This window comes from Pteropus medius, unplaced genomic scaffold (genome assembly GCF_902729225.1).
Source record: "Pteropus medius unplaced genomic scaffold, Ma_sr-lr_union100, whole genome shotgun sequence".
In the NCBI taxonomy this organism is placed as follows: Eukaryota; Metazoa; Chordata; class Mammalia; order Chiroptera; family Pteropodidae; genus Pteropus; species Pteropus medius.
The window spans coordinates 2,658,981-2,683,663 of NW_024342475.1; the positions used below are offsets into that span (position 1 = coordinate 2,658,981).

At 42.4% G+C, this 24,683-nt stretch overlaps 1 protein-coding gene across 2 annotated transcripts in view; it reads right to left on the bottom strand.

The window, feature by feature from the left end:
• The window catches only part of ARHGEF7 (Rho guanine nucleotide exchange factor 7), a 128,815-nt gene extending 126,686 nt beyond the window's left edge, over window positions 1-2,129 (bottom strand). For both annotated transcript variants that reach the window (XM_039866261.1, XM_039866266.1), the window contains exon 1: window positions 1,827-2,129. In XM_039866261.1, coding sequence (XP_039722195.1) covers window positions 1,827-1,991 — 165 coding nt within the window. In that variant the 5' untranslated portion in view covers window positions 1,992-2,129. The remainder of the gene's footprint in view (window positions 1-1,826) is intronic.
• Window positions 2,130-24,683: the final 22,554 nt, after the last annotated feature.

Genomic DNA, 24,683 nt, shown 5'->3' on the forward strand with positions numbered 1-24,683 from the left:
AACTTTCATTGTGATAGTATCAGCCTAAAACCCAACGGGGCCTAAGGGAAATAAAAGGATAGTTTCAATATAAAAAATTTCCAAATGACCATAGTTTTAGACTATGTTGGGTTGTTTCAATTTGGCTTCTGCAAGCTAAACATTTTATTCATTCCTCTCTTTTTTGTTTTAGAGATGAAAGGCATGCCAGTGTTCTAAAAAAAGTCTTTCTAGAATTTAAAAGAAAATGATTATTGAAGTCTGCCAATCAATATTAATGTAGTTAAAATGCCAAATAACATGCATTGATAGTGACATGTTTTTATCTAAATAACATATGAAGTTTCTTAAAGCTTCACTCTTAGAAATGGAACAGTATTTTATGTAAGCCTGTTTTGGTAAACTTAGCATGCGTTTTCAATGCTTTTCAACATCTGTCTTTTATTACCGAAGGATCTGATGTCCAGATGACAACAAAGTATTTTGAGTACCCTGAAAGTTAGATCCTGTTCCTTATTCCTGTCTTAAATCATAGTTTTATTGTAACATCAGGTTCATTTACAAGCAATATTCTTATTTCTTGGACAGGCAGACAGCTATTCACTCTAAAATGAACTGTTTTCATAAATATGTTCCAACTAAGAAAAATAACTAAAACAGTATGCATGCAAAATTCATATTAAATAAAATCTTTTCCGACCTTCAAAAATGTAGTGCCAAGACATGTGCAAACTTATAAGATTAAACATTTTACTTTTTAAAGTCATCTAATATATTTATTAGCAAATTGTTATTGTGCATTGGGGCTAACGTGCCCATTTAAAAAATTAAATGGTTTTTCCTAACCACGGTGTACTTCAATTTCTACATTTAAGATCTTTTAACTAATTATTGATCTTAAGATTACGTATTGGCAGAAAAAAATGGAATAAGACTATAGTGTTTTTGAAATACAGCGAATTCATCCTTTTTAAAAGCGCTCTCTCCTCTGGCCCTGCTTTGTCAGCTGTAGGAGAGGAAAGCAAACTTTAATCACTCACAGAGATGCGGGTCAAGGTTCACACTCCAGCCCCAGGGAAACCACCAGTCACGAAGAAGAGAAGCTGGGTCTGTAGGGCTAGAGATTCTGTTCAAAATCAGGTAGGAACCTAAAATGCAATCTAGCATTTTAAGCCAGCTTGAAGAATGCCAGGGCTTTCCAACCCTGCATTTGCCATCCTCTGGGCTTGGAGACACGAGGAATTCTTTCGTGGGGAGGGCAATAAATTATTTCATAATCCAGCCCTCACGTATTTATGAATGCATCTTTAAAAGATGCCTAGCAATTGGTCAATTAAACGGAGAGCGAAACTCTCATACTATATCACCAACAAAAGGAGTTCAAACAAAGCCTCAGAGGAAGCTGTACGCAGTGTTGGAGGACGGTTTTCTTATCGGGTCATGGAGAAGAGCAACTCCACCTTAGGGCGGAGCAGAGCGCTCCCCTTCCCCCCGGGCCTTCCCCGGGTCGTTCCCCTAGAACGCAGCCCTGGCCCCCTCCCCAGCCCGCACCGCACACAATGGCGCCCCGAGCTCCCGCCACTGGGTCCTCGCGCCGCCAGCGCGCCCCCCCGCGCGAACCGCGTTCCCGGGTCCGCGCACAAAGGAGGCGCGTGGGCTACTCTGCGCCCCGCGCTCTCCCATCCCCGCGCGGCCACCAGGTGCGGACGCGAGCGACCCCGCGCCCGCGCGTCGCCGCGCATCCCCAGCTGCGGCGCAAGCAAGGCGAGGCGCGAGGCCTCCCATTGCCTAGGGCTCCCACCGCCGGGGCCTGTGCGCCGTGGGGGCGCGGGCCGGGGGGCACTCACTTTCTCGATGGTCCCGGGTAGCAGGCGCTCCAACAGCCTGCAGAGGACCACCCCATCCTTCAGAGACGCCTGCAGGAAGCCCTCCGGGTCCGAGATGGTTTTCTTGGGCGACTCCAGCACCCCCAAGGTAATGAGCCACGTAACGGTCTGCTCGGCGGAATTCATAGCGGCGGCGCGCCCGGCCTCCCGGCGCCGCGAGCCCGTCTCCGCGCCGTTCACCTCGGAGCGGCCGCAGCCGGGCCGGGAGCGCTCACCGCCCCCTCCTCCTGCTCGCCCATGGAGAGGCCCGCGACGGCGATTGGCTCGGGCGGCGCCGCGGTCCGGCCGGCTCGCGCTCCCTCGCGTGCGTCCTGGCCGACTGTCAAGTGCCTTTTCATTACATGCACATGAACCTGCGGCGGCCGCCCGGCGCCGCCCCCGCCACCGCCTCCCGGCTCCCAGCCGCTGCCGCCGATGACATCACTGCGAAGAGAAGAAAAGACGCCGCGCTGGAGCGGCCCTGCGCCCGGCCCCCCGGCCGCACACGCACCCCCGCTCTCGGGCCCTGCCGCGGTGCTCCCTCCACCCTCTGGCCCCGCTGTGTGTGCGCGTCCGCACCTGCGCGCCCGACAGTGGGCCCCCGCCCCAAGGGCCCGGTGACCTCCAGAAGGCGACAGCTCGCGGGCCAGAGGGCTCGCGGGGACTCCTAACCCGCGGGCGGCGCGCACCCTTAACCGTTTGCGCCCTGCGGGGTCCATGCGCAGCCCTCCCCCGCCCCCAGATGTGAGAGCCCAGCCAGGCTCCTGTCATTGCCATGTCCCTTCCGCCACCCTCTCCCCTCCTACAAGGACTGGGAACCCTTTATTTATATTCTTAATTCATAAATGTTTAAATTATTAAATGCTTCCCAGAATGCTCTTTTTATTTTTGCCAGTTTTATTTCAAGAGGTGTGGGGGGAGGGGGTGCTGAAAACGAGAAATTTGCTTCTCTCCGCTAACTTGCAAGCCAATAATTACAGAACACAAATGATAATTAAATCTGTAACCAGATGGGTCTAATTTGGGGAGGAATTGATTTTCCGGGCGCTGCTGCGATCCTTGGGGGAGCGTGGACGCCCCAAGCGGCTCGCGGGTGTCACGCGTGCCCCCTGCTGGGAGGCTGGCTCCTAAGCACATGACCTTACCGGCAGAAACGCAGCTGGCTGGCGAACTAACTCTCCAGGACCAGAAAAAAACCTTAGAGCGGCTTCACTTTAAATTGATGGTGATGTTTCAAACACTGGGAGGAAGGTCAAGAAAACAGCAGAGGCTGAACTGTGTCTATGCAGATGATCGGGAAGGAAGGACTGGGAACAGCTCAGGCCCAACCGGCCACTTGGCCAGTTCATACTTCGGCACTGTGGACATGCTCAGGGCTGGACGGAAAGAACTGAGACAAGTAAATTATGCACAACGAACAAGCTTTTTCAAACAATCAACGGCGCTGTCACATACCTATACTAATCAAGGAAGTGAGCCTTTTCTTAAAAGCAGCAGGGTGTGAAGGTATACATGATGTCCTTTTTCTCCATCCAGTCCCTGAGTGCTTTCCTTGTTTGCTTGCTCTGACTGCCCATGACATTTTAAAACAGCATTAGCACTCACCTATGTAGAGCTACTGTGTGCCAGGCACATACTAATAGAGTTAATGACAAAGACTTAGAAACCATATAAAGATTTTAAAAAACAGGCTTAACTCTCCTCTGCCTTCTTCCAGAGTATTATTGCAATCATGAATTGCATTTATTTTCCAACTTCAAGTTAAGTGGTTAAATTTTCTTTCCCAATGCAAACAAAGTAATTCAAAGAGCAGTATAAATTCTGGAGTATGAAGGCAGAATATTCGATGGTGACAGCAACCACTTCCTGAGCCCGCCCCCCCCCCCTTGCTCTGCCCAGTGCTCTCTTTTTATATCACGTCGCACTATCATTACTACAGCTTTATGAAGTTTCTCTCATTATCCCCATTTTACTGGAGTGAACATAAACACAAAACTGGGCTCTGCAACTCCGGGACCCACATACCTCACCCATTTTCTAGGCCACTTCCCTATATACTTTCCAGGGAACAACAATGAACAGCTCAATCAAGTATGGGGCCCAAAGACCATCAACAGAAGGGTACGGACCCAAGAGTTGTCCACTGAGACTCCTGTTTACTCTCATTACTGCTGAATTGGAAACATAATTTAAGATAGTCGTTACAATTTCAAATTTCATTAAATTTGGCCTGGTGCTTATAATCTAATAAACGACAGTAAGATTCAGCTTGACTCAATCAAATAGTCCTACAGAAAGACTGCTGTAGGCAGAGACTTTAGGTGACTAATGAACCTGGTAGCCAACTATTGTCAGAAGGGAGACCCCAAGGCCACCTACTATAACTGGTCTTAGAAGTCCCTGAACATTTAAATGCTTTATAGCTACTAGTGGCATACTTTTACCTTGGATGTACATTAATTTAAAAAAAAGTTTATTTGGAAGGAGTGCTAGAAAGTAATATTGTTTAAAGCTAGGTGTTTTTTAGGTATTTAATTGAACTGTATTAGTATCCAAGGTGGGCTTTTGGTTAAACTAAATATTTTCCCAAGTTCCTGTTACAGAGGACATGTGCTATGGAAGAGAACCCATTCTTCTATTGGGTTGGAGCCAATTAAGATTACTGTCAATGTCAGCACAGGCATGTGACCTTCCCTTCCCTCTCAAGAGACGATTTCAGTCTCACACCCAGCTCAGCTGCCTATTAATTCCTGATCCCAGGCATTGTTAGGGGTATACCCACAGTGGCAAACCAGTAACTACCCAAAGTTCAGCTGAACTGTGATAACTTTATTGGTTAGCTTGTGGATGCTTAGATGATAGTGTCACAAAAATGTTAAAATCTACCCCAACCTGAAGCCAGACAGGCAGATGGCTATTTACCTAGCAACCACACACTGTAAAATTTATTTTATTGAATTGGACCATTGTCTAGACTGAAAAATGCAGCAAGAAGGACTTCTATGAAGCCCATTGTATCTACTGAATGTTATCAAAGGCACTCGTTTTATCAGTGTCCTATCTATTTGCCATAAATATGGTCAAATGCTAAGAATTAAAGATGCAAGGCAGGGAAAAAATATAAACATACATGACTAAAAATTTGCTCAGGATCAGAAGGCATTTTACTAACATATTATGAAATATAATGTCAGTGAGGTAATTATACTAGTTCAGGTTCCCGCAGAAGCAGATCCTGAGCCAACAACTTGGGTGCAAGTAGTTTATTTGGAAAGTAATCCCATGAAGGACAAACAGAAAAGGAGAAACAGGAGAGGGAGAAAAGTGAGTCAAAGGTTTGTAAATGAGCAACGGGGGCTCAGGTCCCCTGGTAAGCCTTGAGAAGCAATGGAACAGGTCTCAGAATCTTCTGACCAGAGGACGGGAGGCTAAGATTTATCCCCCGACTCCCATCTCCTGTGATTGAGGGTCTCCCCCGAGGGCAATGACCTCTAATTTAGTAGAGCTTAAAGTTGGAGAGCCGGAGGCACAGATCTCCTAAATGGACCACTGAGAGTAATGGTAAGAAAAGCCAATGCTGTTTCTACCCATTGGTGGCTAGACACTGATTTTTAGCTACCAGAGACACAATACTATATAAAAGCTATTGGTTCAATGTATATGCTACATTCTAACCCTGCAGGAAGTCACCCCCAAGCTTGCTTCCTGCAAATATCTTCTAGTGAGATGAATTGCTTCTCCCTTCAGTACTGTAGGGCTCTCGTGTAATCACCTTGCCACCATATCAGCGGGTTAGAATCAGTCTCTGCTGTGGGGAGCTAGGTCAGGCTTGGTGAAAAGGAACCCACAGTGAGCGTTTCTTGCATTCCTCCATCCCTGCCGCCATGACTGTGCTATCTATAACCTATTGTGCAGGGCACTGGGCTGGTAAGCGAAGCCTGGGCTAGCTGTACTTGGCTACAGACACCATCTAGGCGCCTGGTTGCTGAGTGTCCCTTCTTCAGTGATGCTCTCTGAAGACTGATGTGGGACTCAAGACCCACAAGCCCGTATCTGTACCCACAGTTACCTCCACAGGCCCCTGCCCACCTCCCTGCAACCACTCATTCTATCTTGCCCCTTCTAGACACACAAACCCAGCTACCCACAATTATTCAAGCGTCTGTGCCCAAAGAAGATGCCCAGCAAACTGCTCAAAGCTTTGCCAGTTGGAGGGCTTCCCTGGTGTTGAGCTCTAGTATGGCAGCAGTCCATATTTGATTCACACTGAATTTTCAAACAAATCCATTCGTAAACCAGGCCCATTGTCTCTCTATCAACTGGTCATTGTAAACACTCCATAATGTCACAGGAATGAGCTGAAGAGTAATGGGAGTCCAACAAACAGAGGCAGGTGACTTGGAGGTCTGGGCCATTTGTATCAATAGTCCCCTCTGCCCTCAGAACATGTCCATGCCATGTCCGAAATGCACACAGTACCTGATAGGGTGGATGGCTGCAGTGCCAGCTCTACCTGATCATTTGGTGCCCGCCCCCCACCCGGCCACTGACTTTCAACTTCACCACTTCGTTTTGAAGTTAGATTGTGTAAAGAGCATAGGCTGTGGTTTATTTTTTATGCCTATTTGACAGTCTTTTCTTTTAATAGGAAAATAAGTTCATTCTGTGTACTGATTTAGCATACTGCCTGATACACTTTATTTTTTACTATTACTTCAAATAAATTATTATTTATTTTACGTTGTTGTAAACCTACTTTTGAAAAAGCAACACGCATTTGCAGATCAAACTATTCTAATGTTTTGTTTTGTTTTGTTTTTGCATGTATATAAATCCTAATGATAACAGACAAGGCTTGTCGGAAAACAAAACGTTTTACAAATTTGTTTTCTCTATGTGAATTTATTTTGGGGATACCAGTGAGTGTCATTCTCAATGCCCTTGACTGGATACTGTATAAAATAATGGAGCCAGGAATAGATTACTGGGCAAAAGGACTCTGTTGACTCGTTGTAAAGTCTGAAGTAAACATTGGCCTTAAAAGTGGGTGGTGCTTGACTTGTCTTTTAAAATATCCATTGAAATTTTGACCTACACTCCATGCAAAACTTTAAAAAAATTCTGTTAGAGAAGTGCTTTTTGAAAAAGAACAGAAGCAGATACCCACAAATAAATATTTGGTGGCATAATTAGTTGTCTGTCATATTTTATACTGGGGCAGCAAATTCAATCTTACATGGAAATTTTGTGCTTTCTAAGTGGCTTCATCCATTTGAATGTAATGTTGACTTCCAAAGGAAAACATTTTGAATTGCCCCATTTTATGGTTTTTTGACTTACTCCAGAAAAAAGTACATCAAACGAATTATGGGTTTGATTAATTGGGACCCAATTTTTTATAAGTCACAACTTATTGAAAATAGAGTTCCCTTAGGCAATGAGGTCCTGTGCGCTTATCTAAGTACCAAATTTCATTAAGATTTTGTCTGGACAGTGAGCAAGTTAGCCTGGGGTGAAGAAGCCTTGCTCCTCATAGAACAATTTCTGATGGAGGTGGTTCTCTTAGCTCAAGGAAACTGAGTAGAGATGCGGGTGATGAAGTGAAATACAGGTTTTAAAAAGTTAAGAAAATAAGGACTGGAATGACTAGCCCAGTAGAAAACTAATAATCAAAAGGATTAAGAAAGAAGGTGAAAAGAATGGAAAGAGAGAGAAGTTAGATCAACCAGAGACGATTCTAATAATACATGGATGTGAGATACCAAATAATTTCAATGTAGGTAAAAGATGGTATATAAGGAAAATATGAGGATAAAGAAATAGGTTAAAGAAGAAAAAATAATATACATAGATGTTTTCATAGCTGCACTATCTATTAATGTGGGAAACTGAAAACTATTCATATCATTGGGAAAGAGCTTGCTAAATTAGAGTAGTAACTTTATGGAACATCATGAAATCAGTGAGATGATAAATATGATGAGTGCGAAATAAGTATACATATACAAATAAAGCCAGAATTATTCATGTTATGCCTATCCCTGAACACTAGCAAAAGGGCAGAAAGGACCATGACTAAGATGCTGAATATAGTGAGGAATTCTGATTCTTAACACTGCAGGTGCATTCTTAATTATTTCCAAGGTTGGAAGACAATGCAGTGCTTCCTGCAGTGTGATGGTGACTATCTGGAACATACAAGTCTGTATCCAGACTTGGGTACTCCTAAAAGGGTCACCTCTGAAGCAGACCTCTGGAGAGGTGTGACAACAAAAGTGGGGTCCAAAGGAGATCCCCTGATGTTCATGGGTCAGTTGTCGAGGCTCCCTGCACACCGGACACTGTAGGTGGAGGGTTCCCACAGGGACCTCTCAGAAGGACCCACACAAGCACTCCCACAGGACAGAAGAGGCCCATTTCTGCCCGAAAGTAGAAACTCTCCCATCCTCACTGCTGTCCCCTTTCTGCGCCCAGAGGAGCCAGGGGCAGCACAGTAATTGCAGTGAGCAGGAAGAGATCCAGAAGGGGCATAGCAAGAAGCCAAACAGCACCCATCCCCTCCCCGACTCCCAGTCCTGGGATTGGGCTGAGGGAGGAGAGATGTTCAAACCGAATGAGAAATGAAAGGCTTAATATCAGAATGGACTGGGATTTTTTTATACCAAAAAATGTGATTCTTTGTTATAACCTGACAACTCCAGAAAAGCTATGGCTTCTGCCCTAGATCTCCTCTAGCATGTTTCTGGGATGCCCACAAAGAAAAGTGGGGCCAGAGCTGTGTAACGGGGATGTGGAGAGAAAGAATAAAAGTGCTTTCTGTTTTCATCCTACCGAGGCCAACTTATTAAAAAACTGGAGGCATTTTTCTGTGAAAAATGCTGACAACATGGAGAAATCAGCATGAACTTACAACATGGAGCCCAAGGAGCAAGAAGCTATCCTGGACACCAGGACTGATAAAGGATGCTTGGCCAGACCTCAGCCCTACTGGCAGCGTGTGGGACGGCAATGGGTACCAGGCTGTCAGAGCTTGCTGGCACTGCCCATGAGGTTTATCCATTTTAAAGTTGCTTGCACTGAGGCCATGATGCTGCTTGAGCTCCCCACCACCCCGACACACACCTCCCCAAAATGGGACACTTCTCCTGGCAAGAAGACTTGAATGGCTAGTCTCCTCAACCATTATATTTTTTTTAACTTAGTTAATAAGTTAATAGGCATTCTGAGTCTAATCCTATCTCAGTTTTATTGAAACTACCCACTCCTACACAGGACCAAATCCTAGTTTCTGGTCCCGCAAAGTTTAGGTTCAGCCTTAAACCAATGTTTCTGCAGATAAATTACCACCTTCTGACCAGATCACTCTGCCCCACCTTGACACAAAAATGTCCCACATCCTCTTGTTGACCCTCCGAATCCGTTCAACATTGACATGGGTTTGTGGGTCGACCACAAGCCGAACTGCATGCTTGTGGCTGGGCTAGCAGGGAGGAACATTTGGTGCTTTCCTGTCTGTCCTGGCCTCTCTCTGCTAATTGCCAGTTAACCAGGACTACACCACAGAATCTGTCACCATAAACTCTGTGGGGCAACCTCTCTTCATTTCCACCTCTAGGTTGGTGGTTGTGGAGGGCAGGGTGGCTCGTGGAGACGAGGGCTTTGGGGAAAGAGAGAGGGAATAAACGTTTCAACACAGACCCAGGTACAAGAGAATCTATTTTTGGTCATATCATTTTCTTATTTTATTCCATATGTCACAATTACCACAGCTTCTGAACAAGCTGATAGGATAGATAAAAGTATTGGGTTGACCTACTCATCAACTCAATGATTTTTCTGTTGTGTAGAAAAAACTCTAGCTATATGGACAAAGATATACTAAAGTTTAGATGTGATCTGTACACCTGACCCGTTTTTACATAAGGAATACATTAGTAACCTAGGTGTCCAAACCCCAGACTCAAAGTAAGACTTTAAATTCATTTACATTGGCACGATAAAATTATTTTCCGTGGGGCTATATATCCTACATTTTAATTTTTAATGTTCTGTCCTCAAGCTAATATTTACTATTACAAAACAATAGAAGCATTCAACACAGGTGCATTGACAGCCATTCTGAGAATGAGCCACCCAGTTCAGCTATTCAAGAATGCAATGGAACACTCATATCCTAGACAATGGGCCATGTGACTTAAGCATTTGAAGGCTGTCATGATACACCCCCAAAATACAACCAACAAACCAGCTATACGCTGGCCTTTGTAGCAGTGGTGTTCACATCTTTTCTCTTGTAAAAAATTATTATAGCCTAGCATATTTTTAATTTGATATATAAAAGTTTTTATTGCAAGTTAAAATAGTTGCAAAGGGGGTAATTTTCAGTGTATTCGAAACACTGACTTAAAGATAAACTCTCATCACTTCTTTAAAGGTATCCAATGAAAGATACATACCGTAAAAATTTTACACCCACCATTATCCATTTAAAAATGCACTGACAATTTCTTTAAAAGTCTATAATTTTATATTTTACTTTTTTCCTTTAAATTGTATTTTAAATATACTTTCTCCACAGAATTTATCTTACTGTAATAAACTTTTATATTAGGACTTTTATTAATTGCTCTAGCATGCTATAGACAAAATGTAAATAAAAATATATATTCTTTTAAATGTGACCATACAGCTCTAGGTGTCAAAAACATTTATTCTAGATTGTATTATCATTATAATTTTCATCAGTTCACAACTGATCGAAATAATGCACCCTACCAATTTTAATAACAGTAGTAAAGAAAATTCTGGAAATAATTGTTTCAAGGAGATGGATGGAGCTATTTTACTTTTTCAATTAGTTCATGTGTCTGTGGATAAATATTTCTTAGGCTAGCCTGAGACAAAGTTCAGCATTTGTATTAAAGATTTTTCCTTTACTATGAAAATTTGATCTTTGGATTAACTTTCTAGCTCTGCTCTCTTGAGACCTTTATAAAGGTGTTAGTTATACTGTGTCACCAGGTAACATTATTTAATTGATGAAAATGACTGCTGATTGGTGCCCTGCGTCTGGATGAGAAAGACAATGAAGGTAGTGTGGTGACACTTCTAACTAGGCATGTCCCCACCCTGTGTCTTGTAAGACCTCATATTCCATGTGCCACCTTGACATTTTCGAGCCTCATAGGGCCCCAAAGGCCTACCCATGAGTTCTCTGCTATCACCATATAAGCCCCCACCCGGAAAGAAAGCCTCCCCACCTGCCTACTTTCCCCATCAGCTGGATCAGCTGCTCCATACCTGATCTTTGACCTAATATGTTTTACCTCCCTGCCAGCCCATGAAATTATTTAACAAGGCAAACACATCCTCCTGTGGAAATCAGGGGGCCCCAGCAACTCTCGTTACTACAAAGCCTGCCTCTCTCCTAATTGGAGCTCTATGGGACCAGCAGCTCTGTCTGATGGCCAGAGACACCTACCAATAGCCAAACTGGGAATTCTGCAAACACGCTGTGGCCACAAGATGGATGAGGACAAGCAACTGAGGAGTCTGACTTATCCTGGAAAATCAGCCTAGAGCCTCTGATGAGTCACCAGTGCTTTTGGGATTATTCATCATGTTCTACCTTCCCAAACCAGAAGGGTAGGGCAGCAGTAAATGAGGGCAGAGGCAGCCATGACTAAGAGGTGGTGGGCCTAGAAGTCTGGGAGAAAGTATTTGCCTCTGCTCAGAGAACATACAGAAATCTCAAAGAAAGAGGGTATACATAAGAAACTTTTGTCCCCAGGAGTCCAGAAAAGACATTGTTCATTTGTATTAGAGTGAATTTATCGATTCTGCTCACTCTGGAAGTATCTCTAACTCATTAAAGTTCATAGAGAGAATTGAGCTTGAGCAGAACATGCAGCCTCCACATTCTTTTCCTTCATGTCCCACCTTCAACAGAAAGAGCTCAAGAAAAGGCAAAACCAGTCCTACTTACTTACACACTATTTACTTCACCACTCTCTCCTTCCACATCTTCATTAGTTTCTGATTTCCTGTCAAACAATATTGAAAAAATGTTGGTGTTCATCACACACAGGTCACTTCTGGACAGGTGAGCTGTGACAGGAATGTCACTAAGCTTTGAGAAGACACCTCCTAGGTTCACGGAAGAGGTGATTTTGCCATGGGAAGTTAGACTACCTCTGTCCATCCCAACATCGATGCTCAGTTAGGACTCGGGGATTAGTCACTGCAGCAGTTTAAATGTAATATAGGCTTAATATGTGTAAGAATAAAGAATTTTATCCACAACCCCTTTCACTGATCAAGAATAGACTTCCCTAACTTGAGAAACATCTTAGATTTCCATTAGACTACTTCATGGCCCAAAAACGTATTCTGAGGGCTTGTAATTTACACAGTTCTTATATCTTCATTACTCTTTTCTTGGTATCTAGCTAAAGTTATAATGTTTGGGAAACCCTTGGAAAGCTATATGTCAAGTACCATAAAATGATTTCACACAATAAAAAATAGGTTTATGATATCAAATATTGGTGAAAGTGTGGAGCAATGGAAACTCTTATATGTGGCTGGTGGGAGTGTAAACTGGTACAGGTTTTCTGGAAACCTGTTTTGGCAGCATCCCCTAAAGTTTATATATGCATCTTCTATGACTCAGCAATTCTATTCTTAAAGTATCTCTATTTACACGTATATGTACCAAAAGACGTGTATAAAAATGTTCATAACAGCATCACTCATAATAGTCCTGAACCGGGAGCAGCCCAAATGCCTACTAGCATGGACAAATGTGGAATATTCCTACAATAACATATGCTACATACTACACCATGTAACATTGCTTCGCTCAGGACATGGACAATCTCATAACCACAATATTGAGTAAAAGAATCCAGACACATTAAATAATTCAACAATATAAAGTTTAAAAACAGCAAAACTCACCACTAATGAAACAAGTCAGGAGAGTACTTACTCTGAGGGGGGAATAACGACTGGGAAGGGGTACGAGGGAATCTTCTGGAAATATTCCATATCTGGCCCCAAGGAGTGGTCCCATAGATGTGTTGCCTTTGTAAAAATTGTTTCAGCTGCACATTTGTGATTTGTCATCTTTTCCGTACATCTTCTATGCTTCGATTTGAATGTTGACTTAAAAATATATCTATATTCTTTAAAGTTTATTTGTAGACATTTAGGAAAATTAGTTTGGGGGCTAAAGAATGCATAAGTGAAATTAATGAGAGTGATAAAAAAAAGTCCTATAAGATTCAAGGAGCTAATTAAATATTAATTTTTAATAAATGAGCTGAAATTTGAGATCTTATGATTTAAGATAACAATGAGCAGACTGTAATAAAACTGTTGATTTACACCCCCTATTGGCCATCAACAGTAAGTGCAGGGTAGAATCAATAAGTGAAATTGGGTCCATGATTGCTGGCTCTAAAACACATCTTTACTCATAAGAGTTGCAAATTGGCATTAAAGTTTAGTAGAAAAAGTGAAAAAGAGGTCAGACTTTTAACAATTTTATCTATTAAGTGGACAAAGCTGTAAGGACTGCAGCCTTGTTTCAGAACATGTCATTTAACCATCTGGGTGTTCAAGGAACCAAACAGACCCCTCTGTCCCCCATGCTGGAGCACAATGCACCGAGTCACTAGAGAGGGAAGCAGCGTGAACGAGAGCCCATGGCTGCACTCTGCTTTATTCTGCAATCCACTTCTGCATTAGTGGTACTCAGTGCAAAACAGATGCTCCTGAGAAAGAGCAGCCATCTGACTGCAACAAGGGAATCAAGGGTGTCTTTGGAGTAAATATGGATTCTTCTGTGTCACAACTTGTTAAAAGGCCCACGTGCAGGCTTGATGTTGATTTTTCCAACATCTAGATTCTGGCTTTTCCTTCATTGGTAACCATCTCAGCAGCTCCAGGGTCTTGGTAATTACCTCCTAAGCATTGGGACAGTGTATAGGCTTTTAACTTACAGTTCCACATAAGGGATTGGTCATGTGACAGCTTGTGCCCAATGAGATGAATGGTTGATTCCTTCATATCGACCAGCCGGCATTCAGGTTTAAAGCTGCTATTTGCTTTTTATTTTGTGTCCCTCACTGCCACATGCATATGAAGGCGTGTGAAGATGCTATCCCAGGGCCTCTTCTGGAGTTTCTAGAAGAATCCGCCCATGCAGGTGCGTGCCTCTCTCTGCACCTTGGCCGTGGGCCCCTCCCTTCCTGGCTGCCAAACACTCTCTGTCCAAACTGGCCTCTAGATTCCTTCAACATTCCTCCCCATCCCTTTCGAAATTCCTTGCCGATGAGGAAATAACTTTGGGGTTACCATTTTCTCTTTACCTCCCCGGTATTTCTAATATGTAGCACAGAAAAAAAAAAACATTGGCTAAAATTTAATACTAGAAAGATAAACAGAGAGGTGAAAAACAGTTTGTATGTCAAACTGAAGAACGTGTTTTACCTTTATTTTTATTTAAAAATTCTTACAATTGTGATAAAATATACATAATATTCAATTGACTACCTTAACCATTTTAAAGTGTACAGTTTTGTAGCGTTAAATGTATTCACATTGCTGTGCAACCAACAGAACATTTTCATCTTGCAAAACTGAAACTCTGTCCCATTAAACAACTCCCCACTTCCTCCCCTCCAGCTCCTCGCACCCGGATTCAAGAGGAGACGAATGTGGCTACTTCTGGCTCTGAATCTGACGACTCTAGGACCTCATCTAAGTGGAATCATACAGGAGTTGGCTTGCTGTTATGTGTTTATTTTAAACAAGAAGGCCTCAATAAAATTTTTACTGAACTCTGCCTATTTCCATGTAATTCATCTCATAAACTGCCCTGTTCTCTCTCTAATATGTTCTCTCTTCCTCTCTACTTAAATCCTTTGTTCTACTATTTCTTCCTACATCTTGTTTTCAGTGCATTTATTCTCCCTTCCCTGTGTTTTCCTTTCTTCCTTTGCTTTCCATAACATAGCTGGAAGGAAACTGCAAAGAATCAATGTGTAGCAGAGTGACCTGATGAGAACAGGCATGGTAAGGTGGCCTAGTGAGAATTACCCCAGCTTTCACTCTGCCACTCACCTGGAAGCTCTCAGAAGTGCCTCTCTTACCCCAAGAGGGCAGTCAAATCTTGTCTTTCAATGGAAAAGAGCTGCAGGTGGAGCTGCCTTGAAGAAAAGTGGGAAAAGGCTCACCAAGGCCGCTGCATGTTTTATTTTCTGAGAAGGCAAGACAAACGTAAGTAGTTTTCATAGGCCCTCTGGGGACTGTGAAGGAGGAAAGGGTCCTGGGTCAACACTTGGCCAGGTTGGAAAGAGGAAGCTTCTGGAGGGTAGGTGAGAAGCGTGCTCTGAGTGGCCAGCTTGGTACTGAGGGAAGGCAGGGGCTGCCTTGAGGGAAGGCCTCTGTTGGTGCGGTCAGCAACCACAGGTACCTGCGGGCACCAGGTGGCGGGGCTGTGCCACGGAGGGACAGGACCAAGGGCAGAGAGCCAGAAGCTAGTGGAATCTGGGGTCTAGAGAGACTGCGAGCCTCCAGGGTCCTTGCACAACCCCGGGGGTGGGGGAGCCAAGGAGTCCCACGTGATGTGCCTTATGAGCTGAATTGTGACCCCCAAAAGGACACATTCACATTGTAATCTCCAATACCTTCAAATGTGACCTTAGTTGGAAAGAGGGTCTTTGCAGACATAATTTGTGAAGACCAGGTCATATAAAAGTAGAGCGGGCCCTATAATGCAATACAACTGGTGTGGAAAGTATTTTTGAGGTTTAAATTCTATTCCCAACAAAGAGATAAAGCTAAAGACTTTTAAGAAGCATATTTTAAATAGGAAGATACATAAAGAGCTTCAGGTTCATCTTGCCATACTTTGCATTTTCTCACATATATACAACAAAGTTGTGACAATGAATTAGTATTTTCTTGTGGGTGACAGACATGATTTTCTATTTTGTAGAGTCTTGTATGAGCAAAAGCAGTTGAGGTGGTGACTGAGCTAATTCTTTTTTCTATCATTAAGTAACAATTTAACAAATTTTCCTTTTACCTACTATGTGTCAGGCACTGAGCCAAGAGCTGGGAATCAAATGATGAATGAGATAGATGCCGTCTGTGCTCTCACAGAGCTCACATTTTACTCACATCATATTTCATGCTTTCTTTTTTCGGTTCTCATTTGCCTTATTTCCTATGTAAACTGAATACTTTAAAATTAATAATATTGTATTTTAGGTAATCTTGGGCAAATTACTACTTCCCTGGTTTTCAATTTATCATAATTCAAAAGTTGGCCACATGCATGCTTATTTTGACTGTAGAATCGAGAATACCTTAGAGATTTCCCCTTAAACATTAATTTTGTATTTGATTTATAATGAAGTTACATAAATGTTAATAAGTAATTGGAAAAGTATATCTATAATATGTAGAGAGATAAAATGTGATGGTTTCCAGCTGATGGAATGAGAAATATTGTTCTGTTAAACTGGTCGTCTTTCAGTGAAAATTTCTGTTTACTCTTTGCAAGGCAATAAGACAAAATGAGATAACATGAACTTGGTCTAGCACTGTGCCATCGTTCAAAATGGGGTGAGTCATCGTCATGTAGACTATGTCCTAAAAATATGGGGTGACATCCCCACATCAAGATAGAGGGAGCCAGGGAATAGGAAAAATGGAATCCCAAGTGAAGTCATATCCTCAGAATCTTTTCTCAACGAATAGTTGAGAAATGCTCTAAGGTGACCTAATTTAACCAGGGGTGGTTTGGGGACTTGGTGAAGAATCCTAAAACATGAATGAGAGGGTAGTGAGCCAAAGGCGTGGGAGTGAGGGCAGCAGCTGTGACAACTGCAGCTTATGAAAAGAAAGTTCACCTCACCACAGACCCGGGCTATAGAGGCCCTGGTAGATGCTTCCATTGCATGTGGCCTTGTTGAGCAATGACACCAAGATTAGACAAAGCAAGGCAGAACCAAAGGCAGGCCAAATGGTCAGAACTAAACTACCAGCGCATGTAAATAATCATAAATTCATTTTATCATTGTGGGCTGGAGTTTATTTTTTACTAATCTATGCTCAATGAGATTATGTAACTCTCCATCTGATTCTACATATATAATGTTTCATATGTCATACATCCATGGCTAAAAGTATCACAAATTACTAATTTAAATGATCATAGTAAAATAATAATAGATAAATTTATATAAACATTGATGATAACTCCTTAAGATAACTCCCTAGGAGTGGAAATTGTGGATCAAAGACTTCGTTACAGTATTGCTACATTGTTCTCCAAAAAGGGGTATGTTGATGTCTACTCTAACTGGTGTATAAATCCCACCCTTGCAAATAATGTGTTAGTAATTACCTGCTATTTGCTAATTGAGAAAGACATAATATTTTAATTTCATTAATTCGATTATTTGTGAGAATACATTTTTCTCATAGGTTTATTGGATATTTATTTTCTGTGTTTTTTTGTGTTTATTGTCCTTTGCTCAATTTTTTATTGGTACTTTTCTCCTACCGATCTTTATATGTTAATTATATTATCTTTTCCCAATAAATTTAATTAAAAACTAAACAAAACAAATTATATCACCTTTGTCATCATCCTTCCAGTCTTTTGTTGGTTTTTAAATATAATTTATGCAAATAAATTTTTTCTTAAATCTAGACTCGTTATGGCATCTACTTTTGCATGTGTGCATAGAACAATTCATCTTTAATAATTTTACCATAATCCTTTCATGTTCCTCAGTCATATTCCTTCCTCACTATTCGATTATATAGTTTTCAAAAATTATGAGTTACATTTGGATTTTTGATGTTTATTCAGTTTGATTGAACAGACACTTTCTGCATTCCTTTTACGCTGAGTCTAACGCTGTAGTAGGAGCTGGAGGAACAGAAATAGTGTAGGAGAGAAAAGAGGATAATCCAGTGGAGAGGATAACCCAGGAGAGAGGGCTGTCCAGGGCACAGGGTAATCCAGGAGAGAGGATAATCTAGGAAAGAAGGCTAATCCAGGAGAAAAGATAATCCAGAAGAGAGGGCTAATCCAGGTTCTGTCCCTGAGAGGGAGTGGGAGAGACAGAGGAGTAAAAAATACAAGTTTATAAAGGAGAATTAAGATATGAAACGTACCCCCACGCAAGTGATTTTGTGATCAAATGTAAACATTTACGGAATCTTTCACTAATGTTTCAATCATATAAAAATGCCCCTTGATGTTAACAAAGCTCACAGTTTTAAATTATTTCAAAATTTCACGAAAGCCATTTCTGGATGCTAGACTGTCCCTTTATCAATCGGCTCCTCTCTCTCTTCCCTTGGCCTCTCTTATGGCATCAGGCCCACGGAGCATCCTGCGCCAGCACTTCAGCTGGCATCTCGCTTCTTACCTGCTCGGGGTAAGGAAAATATCTAATAGAAAGCAGGAAATATTCAAAATAAGTTTCTCTGCCTGAGTTTTTTCTTTTTCTGTTCTTGACCAAAATAAATCACCTTTAGGATGCCAATAACATAGTATTGGAGCTAGATTCTAATGGTGGGGGGAAAAAAAACAACCTAAATCAATTCTAAGAGCGGATTTATAAACTTTCAAATATTTTGGAATCAGATATCATAACTTTAATAAAAATTGTGACTCAGTATAGTGACTCACTATTCATAGGGAAAACAGTCTCATGGAACAGATTGTTGGAAGGGGTTCTGAGACCATGGCACCCCCCGCAGATCAGTTAATGAGGGCCTTCACACTGCGGAGCTGAGTGTGGGTGCACCCTCCCCCTTCCCTGTCCACTGAAGAGGTAGCTGCAGGCTCAGCAGTGACCTACCCGGGGTCACCGCAAGGCAAGGCTTCAAAGAGGGGCAGTGTGAGCACTAGACCCAACCTCCTACCAACGGTCACATGGTGTACGTTCATGTTGTCTGGGGACGTTTGACCTGATGAGCAAGACCATAGGTCCTAGAGGTTTTACAGAGAGAACATCCCTCTTTCTCTCTCCCTCTCCTCCTCCTCCATTCCTCCATCCCTCCATCCTTAAATTAGCCTTCACTTGTGTATTCGTTTCTCTGGGTGGCCATGACAAAATATCACAAACTGGTTGGCTTAAAACAGCAGAAATTCTCTCACAGTTTTGGCAGTCAGAAGTCTGAAATCAAAGTGCCGGCAGGGCCACTCTCCCTCCAAAGGCTCTAGGGATTCCTTGGTTAGTGACAGTGTCACTCCGGTCTCTGCCTTTACCGTCACACAGTTTGTCTTCTCCGTCTGTCTCTCTGTATTCTCTCCTCTTCTTATAAGGACACTAGTCATTGCATTGGGAGCCCGCCCTGAATCCACATGATTTCATCTCAAGCTTTCTTGCGAAGATTCAACATCTAAATAAGGGAACATTCTGAGGTTCTAGGTGGACGTGAATTTTGGGGGGATGCTATTCAACCTGCTGTAGTTTATAAAATAGAAACTACTGTCTTCATAAAATGTTGGAGGGGAAACTTATTTCTCTCCCCACTCTGGTAATTCCTTCCCACAAGAGGAGTTAAACCGAAAAATTCCGAGATCATGGATGTTCTAGATTCTCTTGGTTTGAGGACTCTGCCTGTCTTCAGACGCAGGCATCACCTCTCTCTCATCAGAAAACCTACCAGGCTGACTCTGGTTGTCCGGCTTATGCCTCAATGGGCAATTTCAATTTGGGGCAGGAGGAGGTTGTAGGAAGCCTAGATTGGGGCTCAGGTCCAAGCCCTGGTCTCAAGTCCAGCCTGACCAATAATGGAATTCTCATCTGTCAGACTCCTGAGCACATCCCTCAAGTAGTTTGGAGCCCAGAAGTCAGGGAGGCTGTGACTGAGAAGCACGGGAGGCCCCATCAGTGGCCTCCTGTTGTAGAAAGACATGGTGCAGTCTCCGCTATTCACAACTGTCCCAGCAGATGGGAGGCTACAGCACCAAAGAGAGAATTCCAGAAGCCCAGCAGGCCTGCACTGGCCATCAAACGATCTTCCCTGGAAGCAAGGTCCTAAGGATCAGACTAGGCTTCAAGACAGAATGTTAGTGCACAGGCCTGGGACCCTTGTTTTCATTGGAGGACTAGAGAGGAAGGGCGCAACCAGATTATAGAAAGGAGAGTTTAGGAAGGGAACCAAGACAGAAGTCCACTACTATGACTGCTTCCTGACAGTTCCCAGGTTATCCTCTCCCAAGTTCCATGGAGGGAGTAGGGAGGGGCCAGGTTGAGTAGGGATCAGTTAGGCCCAGCTGAGGAACAGCTTGGGGGTGGAAGTGGGGGGCAAAGGGCAGCTACCACTTGTCCCTTGACACTCTCCAACCCTCCTCTCCTCTGTCCCTCACTCCAAAGCCTGTAATGTGGAACCAATCCCTAGTCAGGCCTTTTGGGAGCTAATCCTCCCAAGTGAATGGTCCACAGGTTTAGATAAAAAATAAGAATTGCAGGAAAATCTAGGTCCTTTGATAAATCGGGTGCTCTTCCGCCCACCTGGCCACGGCCCAGATACTGAGAGCGCGGGACTCTGCAAGGGGAGCCAAAGTTTTAAAATAAAAATAACATGTGACAGGATGTTGCAGCTGGTTGGGAAGAAGACTCTGGTTCCGAGGTCACTGGTTCAGATCAGGACCGGGGACAGCTGGGCCCATGATGCATGGCCATTTGAGCCTGTCAGAGGACTTGAGTTAAACATCAGTGAGCTGGGATTTCTGTCTGCTTCCTGTTGGACAGGTGTCTCCATCACAACTCACTGGCCACAACAGAAAGGCCAAAATTGGAATGGACCTCAAGAAAGAGCCATCTCACCCTTTCAAACGGGGCCAGCGCCTGGCATTATCGAGCATAAAGTGGCGTTACTGTGGGACTCGTCATTCACCAAACAGACTCTCATCAGAGAAACAACTGTTAATGGCAAACAAATCTATTTTAAGAGTGCAAGAATGAATCAGGGATGGCAACAACATTTATAGTAAGAGTAGCTACTTAAATGATCATTCTCTTAATGTGGCTAGTGTCGACGTAAGAAACATCAAAACCTGTAGAAAATTTTTATAAGTTTATTTGAACCAAACTGACGACAATTGCTGGGAAGCAAAATCTCAACAGATGGAGAAAATGCTCTGAAGAAGGACAGTTTTACAGTTTATTTTATACATTAGAATCAAATGAGGAGATGTAAAAGGACTTATATTGAAATTCATTCGTGGTAGATTAGGGAAGCAGGAGAAAGCAAAGCAGGGAAATCTTTGGGATCGGATAAAACATAAAAGGTAGAAACAAATACTTCTTTTTAATGAGCAAAGGATAGTTAATATTTACAGCACATAGAGATACAGTGGGCAACAAGATAATGATGAGGAGTTCTGTGATTTCCCCACCACCCCAACTCTGGTTAGAGGTTGTGCCCTGAGGGATCTGGAAAAAGGAGATTACTCTGACATTTCAAAGGTACTTTATCTCAGATGCAAAAAGACAATAGACAGATGTGCTTGAGGTAAAGATTGACCTTTGTCAAGGATGCTACAGGCCTAGGACGTGACTACTCACCATGATGCTTTTAGTTAGGAATTTTTATGTTTAGACCATCCTATATGGTTACTTTTGGTCTCTGAGTTTGTAAAACCTGACATGCTGGCCTCCCCTGAGCTTATCAGGTTTAGTATCTGGCCCATTTTTGTCCACACCAGTATTTTAAAAGTGTGACTTCATTACAAGACAGTTAAGACTTAGTCACAATATAGCCAATTCTGAGAAAGACATGCAAAGTGTAGAGAACCGGTGAGGACTCCTAAGTGCTTGATAAATGTTATTTGTGACATTGGTAAAAGGTGAGCAATGGCCTGGGAAACGAAACAGCAGCTTGTGTGATGACTCTGGTGAGCCTTTGATGATTTCATAGCAGGTGATGGCACAAATTCACCTGCATTCCTGAAGCACACGTTGATTGTCTGGGGAGGTGGCCCAGAGCGTTTTTATTCTAAATTAAAACTTTGGTACACGAAATTTAAAGCCGAACAATCAAGAAATGACTAGAGATATAAAATTTAACCCTCTTTAAAAATTAAACCTCCTGTCAAAGGTTATGGATTCAAATTCATTTGGTCTAGTCAAGGATTCATTCTAGAGTTCTAATTGCTTTTTAGCTTTCAGACGTCAAACCAGTTGCTTTATTAATGAGCAGGACTTTAGCTTATGAGCATAGTTGTCATTTGTGTACAGGAAGAGAGGGGCAAGGTGCAAAAGATTTAGGAGAAGCATCTGCAAAAAGGTCTCAATTTTTCAGAGGTATCATTTGAGAGCTCTTTAGAAATCTTTTTGAGCCTCTGGTTGAGACCTAAAAGTAGTCCAGGAGGATGTTGGATCAGCTCATTTTTCCACCTTGCCACAAACAGGAAAAAGAAAAGGTTAAGGATGGCCTTGAGGCCCGTGCCTAGCAATACTGTCTATCCCAAATTCCTCTGGCCCTAAATGCCATTCTGGCTGCCTCAGCTCCTGGGCGTATGTCAAGAGGGCACAATGACCACAGAAATCTTGATCAGCCCTGTGGTATGGGAGCCAGGCAAGGAAGAAGGCCTTTATGGATAACCGAGAACCCTTTTAGTGTCATCTGTTCAGCTGGGTATGGCTTCTCTGCACGCCAACCCAGTGGGCCACCATTCATTTCCAGCCACACCAACACAATTTGATTTCACAAATGGGATGAGTCCATGGAGTCCTTGACAGAGAACGCATGGAAGTTTCTCCTGGAAGTGGTAGTGGGTGGTGTGAGGACAGCATGGAATGATAGTCCCAACAGCTGAATGCAGCTGAGCTCTGGCGGCAGCTGCCCTAAACTTGCATGCCAGGGGGACAGTGCCGAGAAGCCAGCAGCAAGAATTGATGGTGCCCATCATGGAAATATGGGTCAAAGGTATAGAGATTGAATATAGGTGTGCAGCCTCCAAACTTCAGGGCACAAGACGACTCAGAAACATGCTGAGGCTCTAGCCAGAATCTCATGTAGAAAAATATGGGCTAAGCTAGTGTAACCAGCACTGAATGGGAAAGGAATTATTTTCTAAGTCAGTGCAAGGTAGGAGCCAGCAGGGCAGGGTTGATGTGCATTTTGTCAAAGAAAATAAAGAGCCATGCTGAGAAGCATTGGACAAACAGAAGTGTGGAAGGGATGGAGAAGGTACATTGAATGAATGAAAAGAGAGAAATAGCAGGAATGGTGGCATTAACATAATACAAATCTGAAAAATGTACCGCATGAGTCTGCCTGACCCAGAGGCCTCCGTATTCACATATTTCTTCTGCACAACATTGCATACCGTATGATTTAGCAATAGACTTAATAATAACTGTTTCCGAATGGGGTATTTTCTTTATTCTTCAAGCCACCAAATCCAGATTCTAAAAAAAATAGGATGGTCTATTAAAATGCCCCATTGTTTATTAAACTCATTTCACAAAGGATAATATATATATATTTTTTTCTGTGAAGCACAGATGTCTGGAACTTTTTTCAAATGCTCTTTTGTATATGGTTCAGTTGCAGGTTGTAATTCCCCAAAACAGCCCCAACAATATCACCGATTCAACAGGTTTTTTTTTTTTTTTTTTTTTTAAATAATGCAACCTTTATGCTACTTTTATCAAGCCAGCAGTTTTCTCCACTTGAATCTGGGCAGACTTAGTGGCAGTCTTGATCAATAGAGTGTGGCTGAATTGATGTTATGTGACTTCTGAGGCTAAATGATACCATTAAAATGTCACGTATTTTGACCTGGCTCTTTTGGAACACTCGGTTTGGAAACCCAGCAACCATACTGTGAGGAAGCCCAAAGGAGCCCACACTGTATTTTAAAGTTTTATCAAAGTTCCTTTGCATCTAGCCTGTGGCTCACCTTTATTTGAGCTGTGAATTTTTTGTAGCAATGTGGATGTGGTAACTATTTCCCCAGTAACCGGAGGATAATTTTCTATTTCTCCCAGAATTCTTTAATAGTTTCAGACCATCTTCAGCTACATTTCTGCAAGTTGAAGTCAGTTGGAGACACATGAAAGGAAAAGAATTTGGCCTGGTCTGATCTCTCTTGCTTGACAACAGAAGAAAGAATCAGTAATTTTTTAAGTTAGCTTTTTAATCAAATTTTGATTATATAAGCAATATGAGCTCATTTTAAAGCAATTCTAGAAACTTAAACACAATAGATAAAGCTAACATTCCACTTCAACATGTGTACTTCACCTGTCCTTGCTCCTGCTTCCCCATAGGTAACTCTCTAATCAGTTTGACACAGGCTTTTCAGATCTGCTATGCATTTACATGCCTGTGTTCTCACAGAAAATACATAGCGTGTTTAAACTATGTAGTGTCATTTTCTGTGGGTATTTTTTAACACAAATTTAATGATATTATAGAAATTGTTCTGTAATGTCCCTTTTTATTTCTTTATTTTTATTTATTTCTTTATTTTTAACTGCACTCTCGAACTTCCTACACTCCATGGACCGCAATTGCTTTCAGCAGCACTTTCTGCTATTAAGAGGGTTCAGGTTTTAAATATCTTCATATTTTATGTGAATTTGCATTTCTGTTTCTTGTTCTCTTTTCAGCTTTAGGATCATTTCTGGGTGGTTAAAAGGAAATACCTAACTTTATTACATTTCCCCCAAACCAGCCATTTTTTGTATATTTTCTGTTGGGTGTGTTAAGGTTATATCCCTCATATAGTATAGTTTTCGCTATAATATGAAGACTATTTTTATCGCTTTTTAAATTTATTATTTA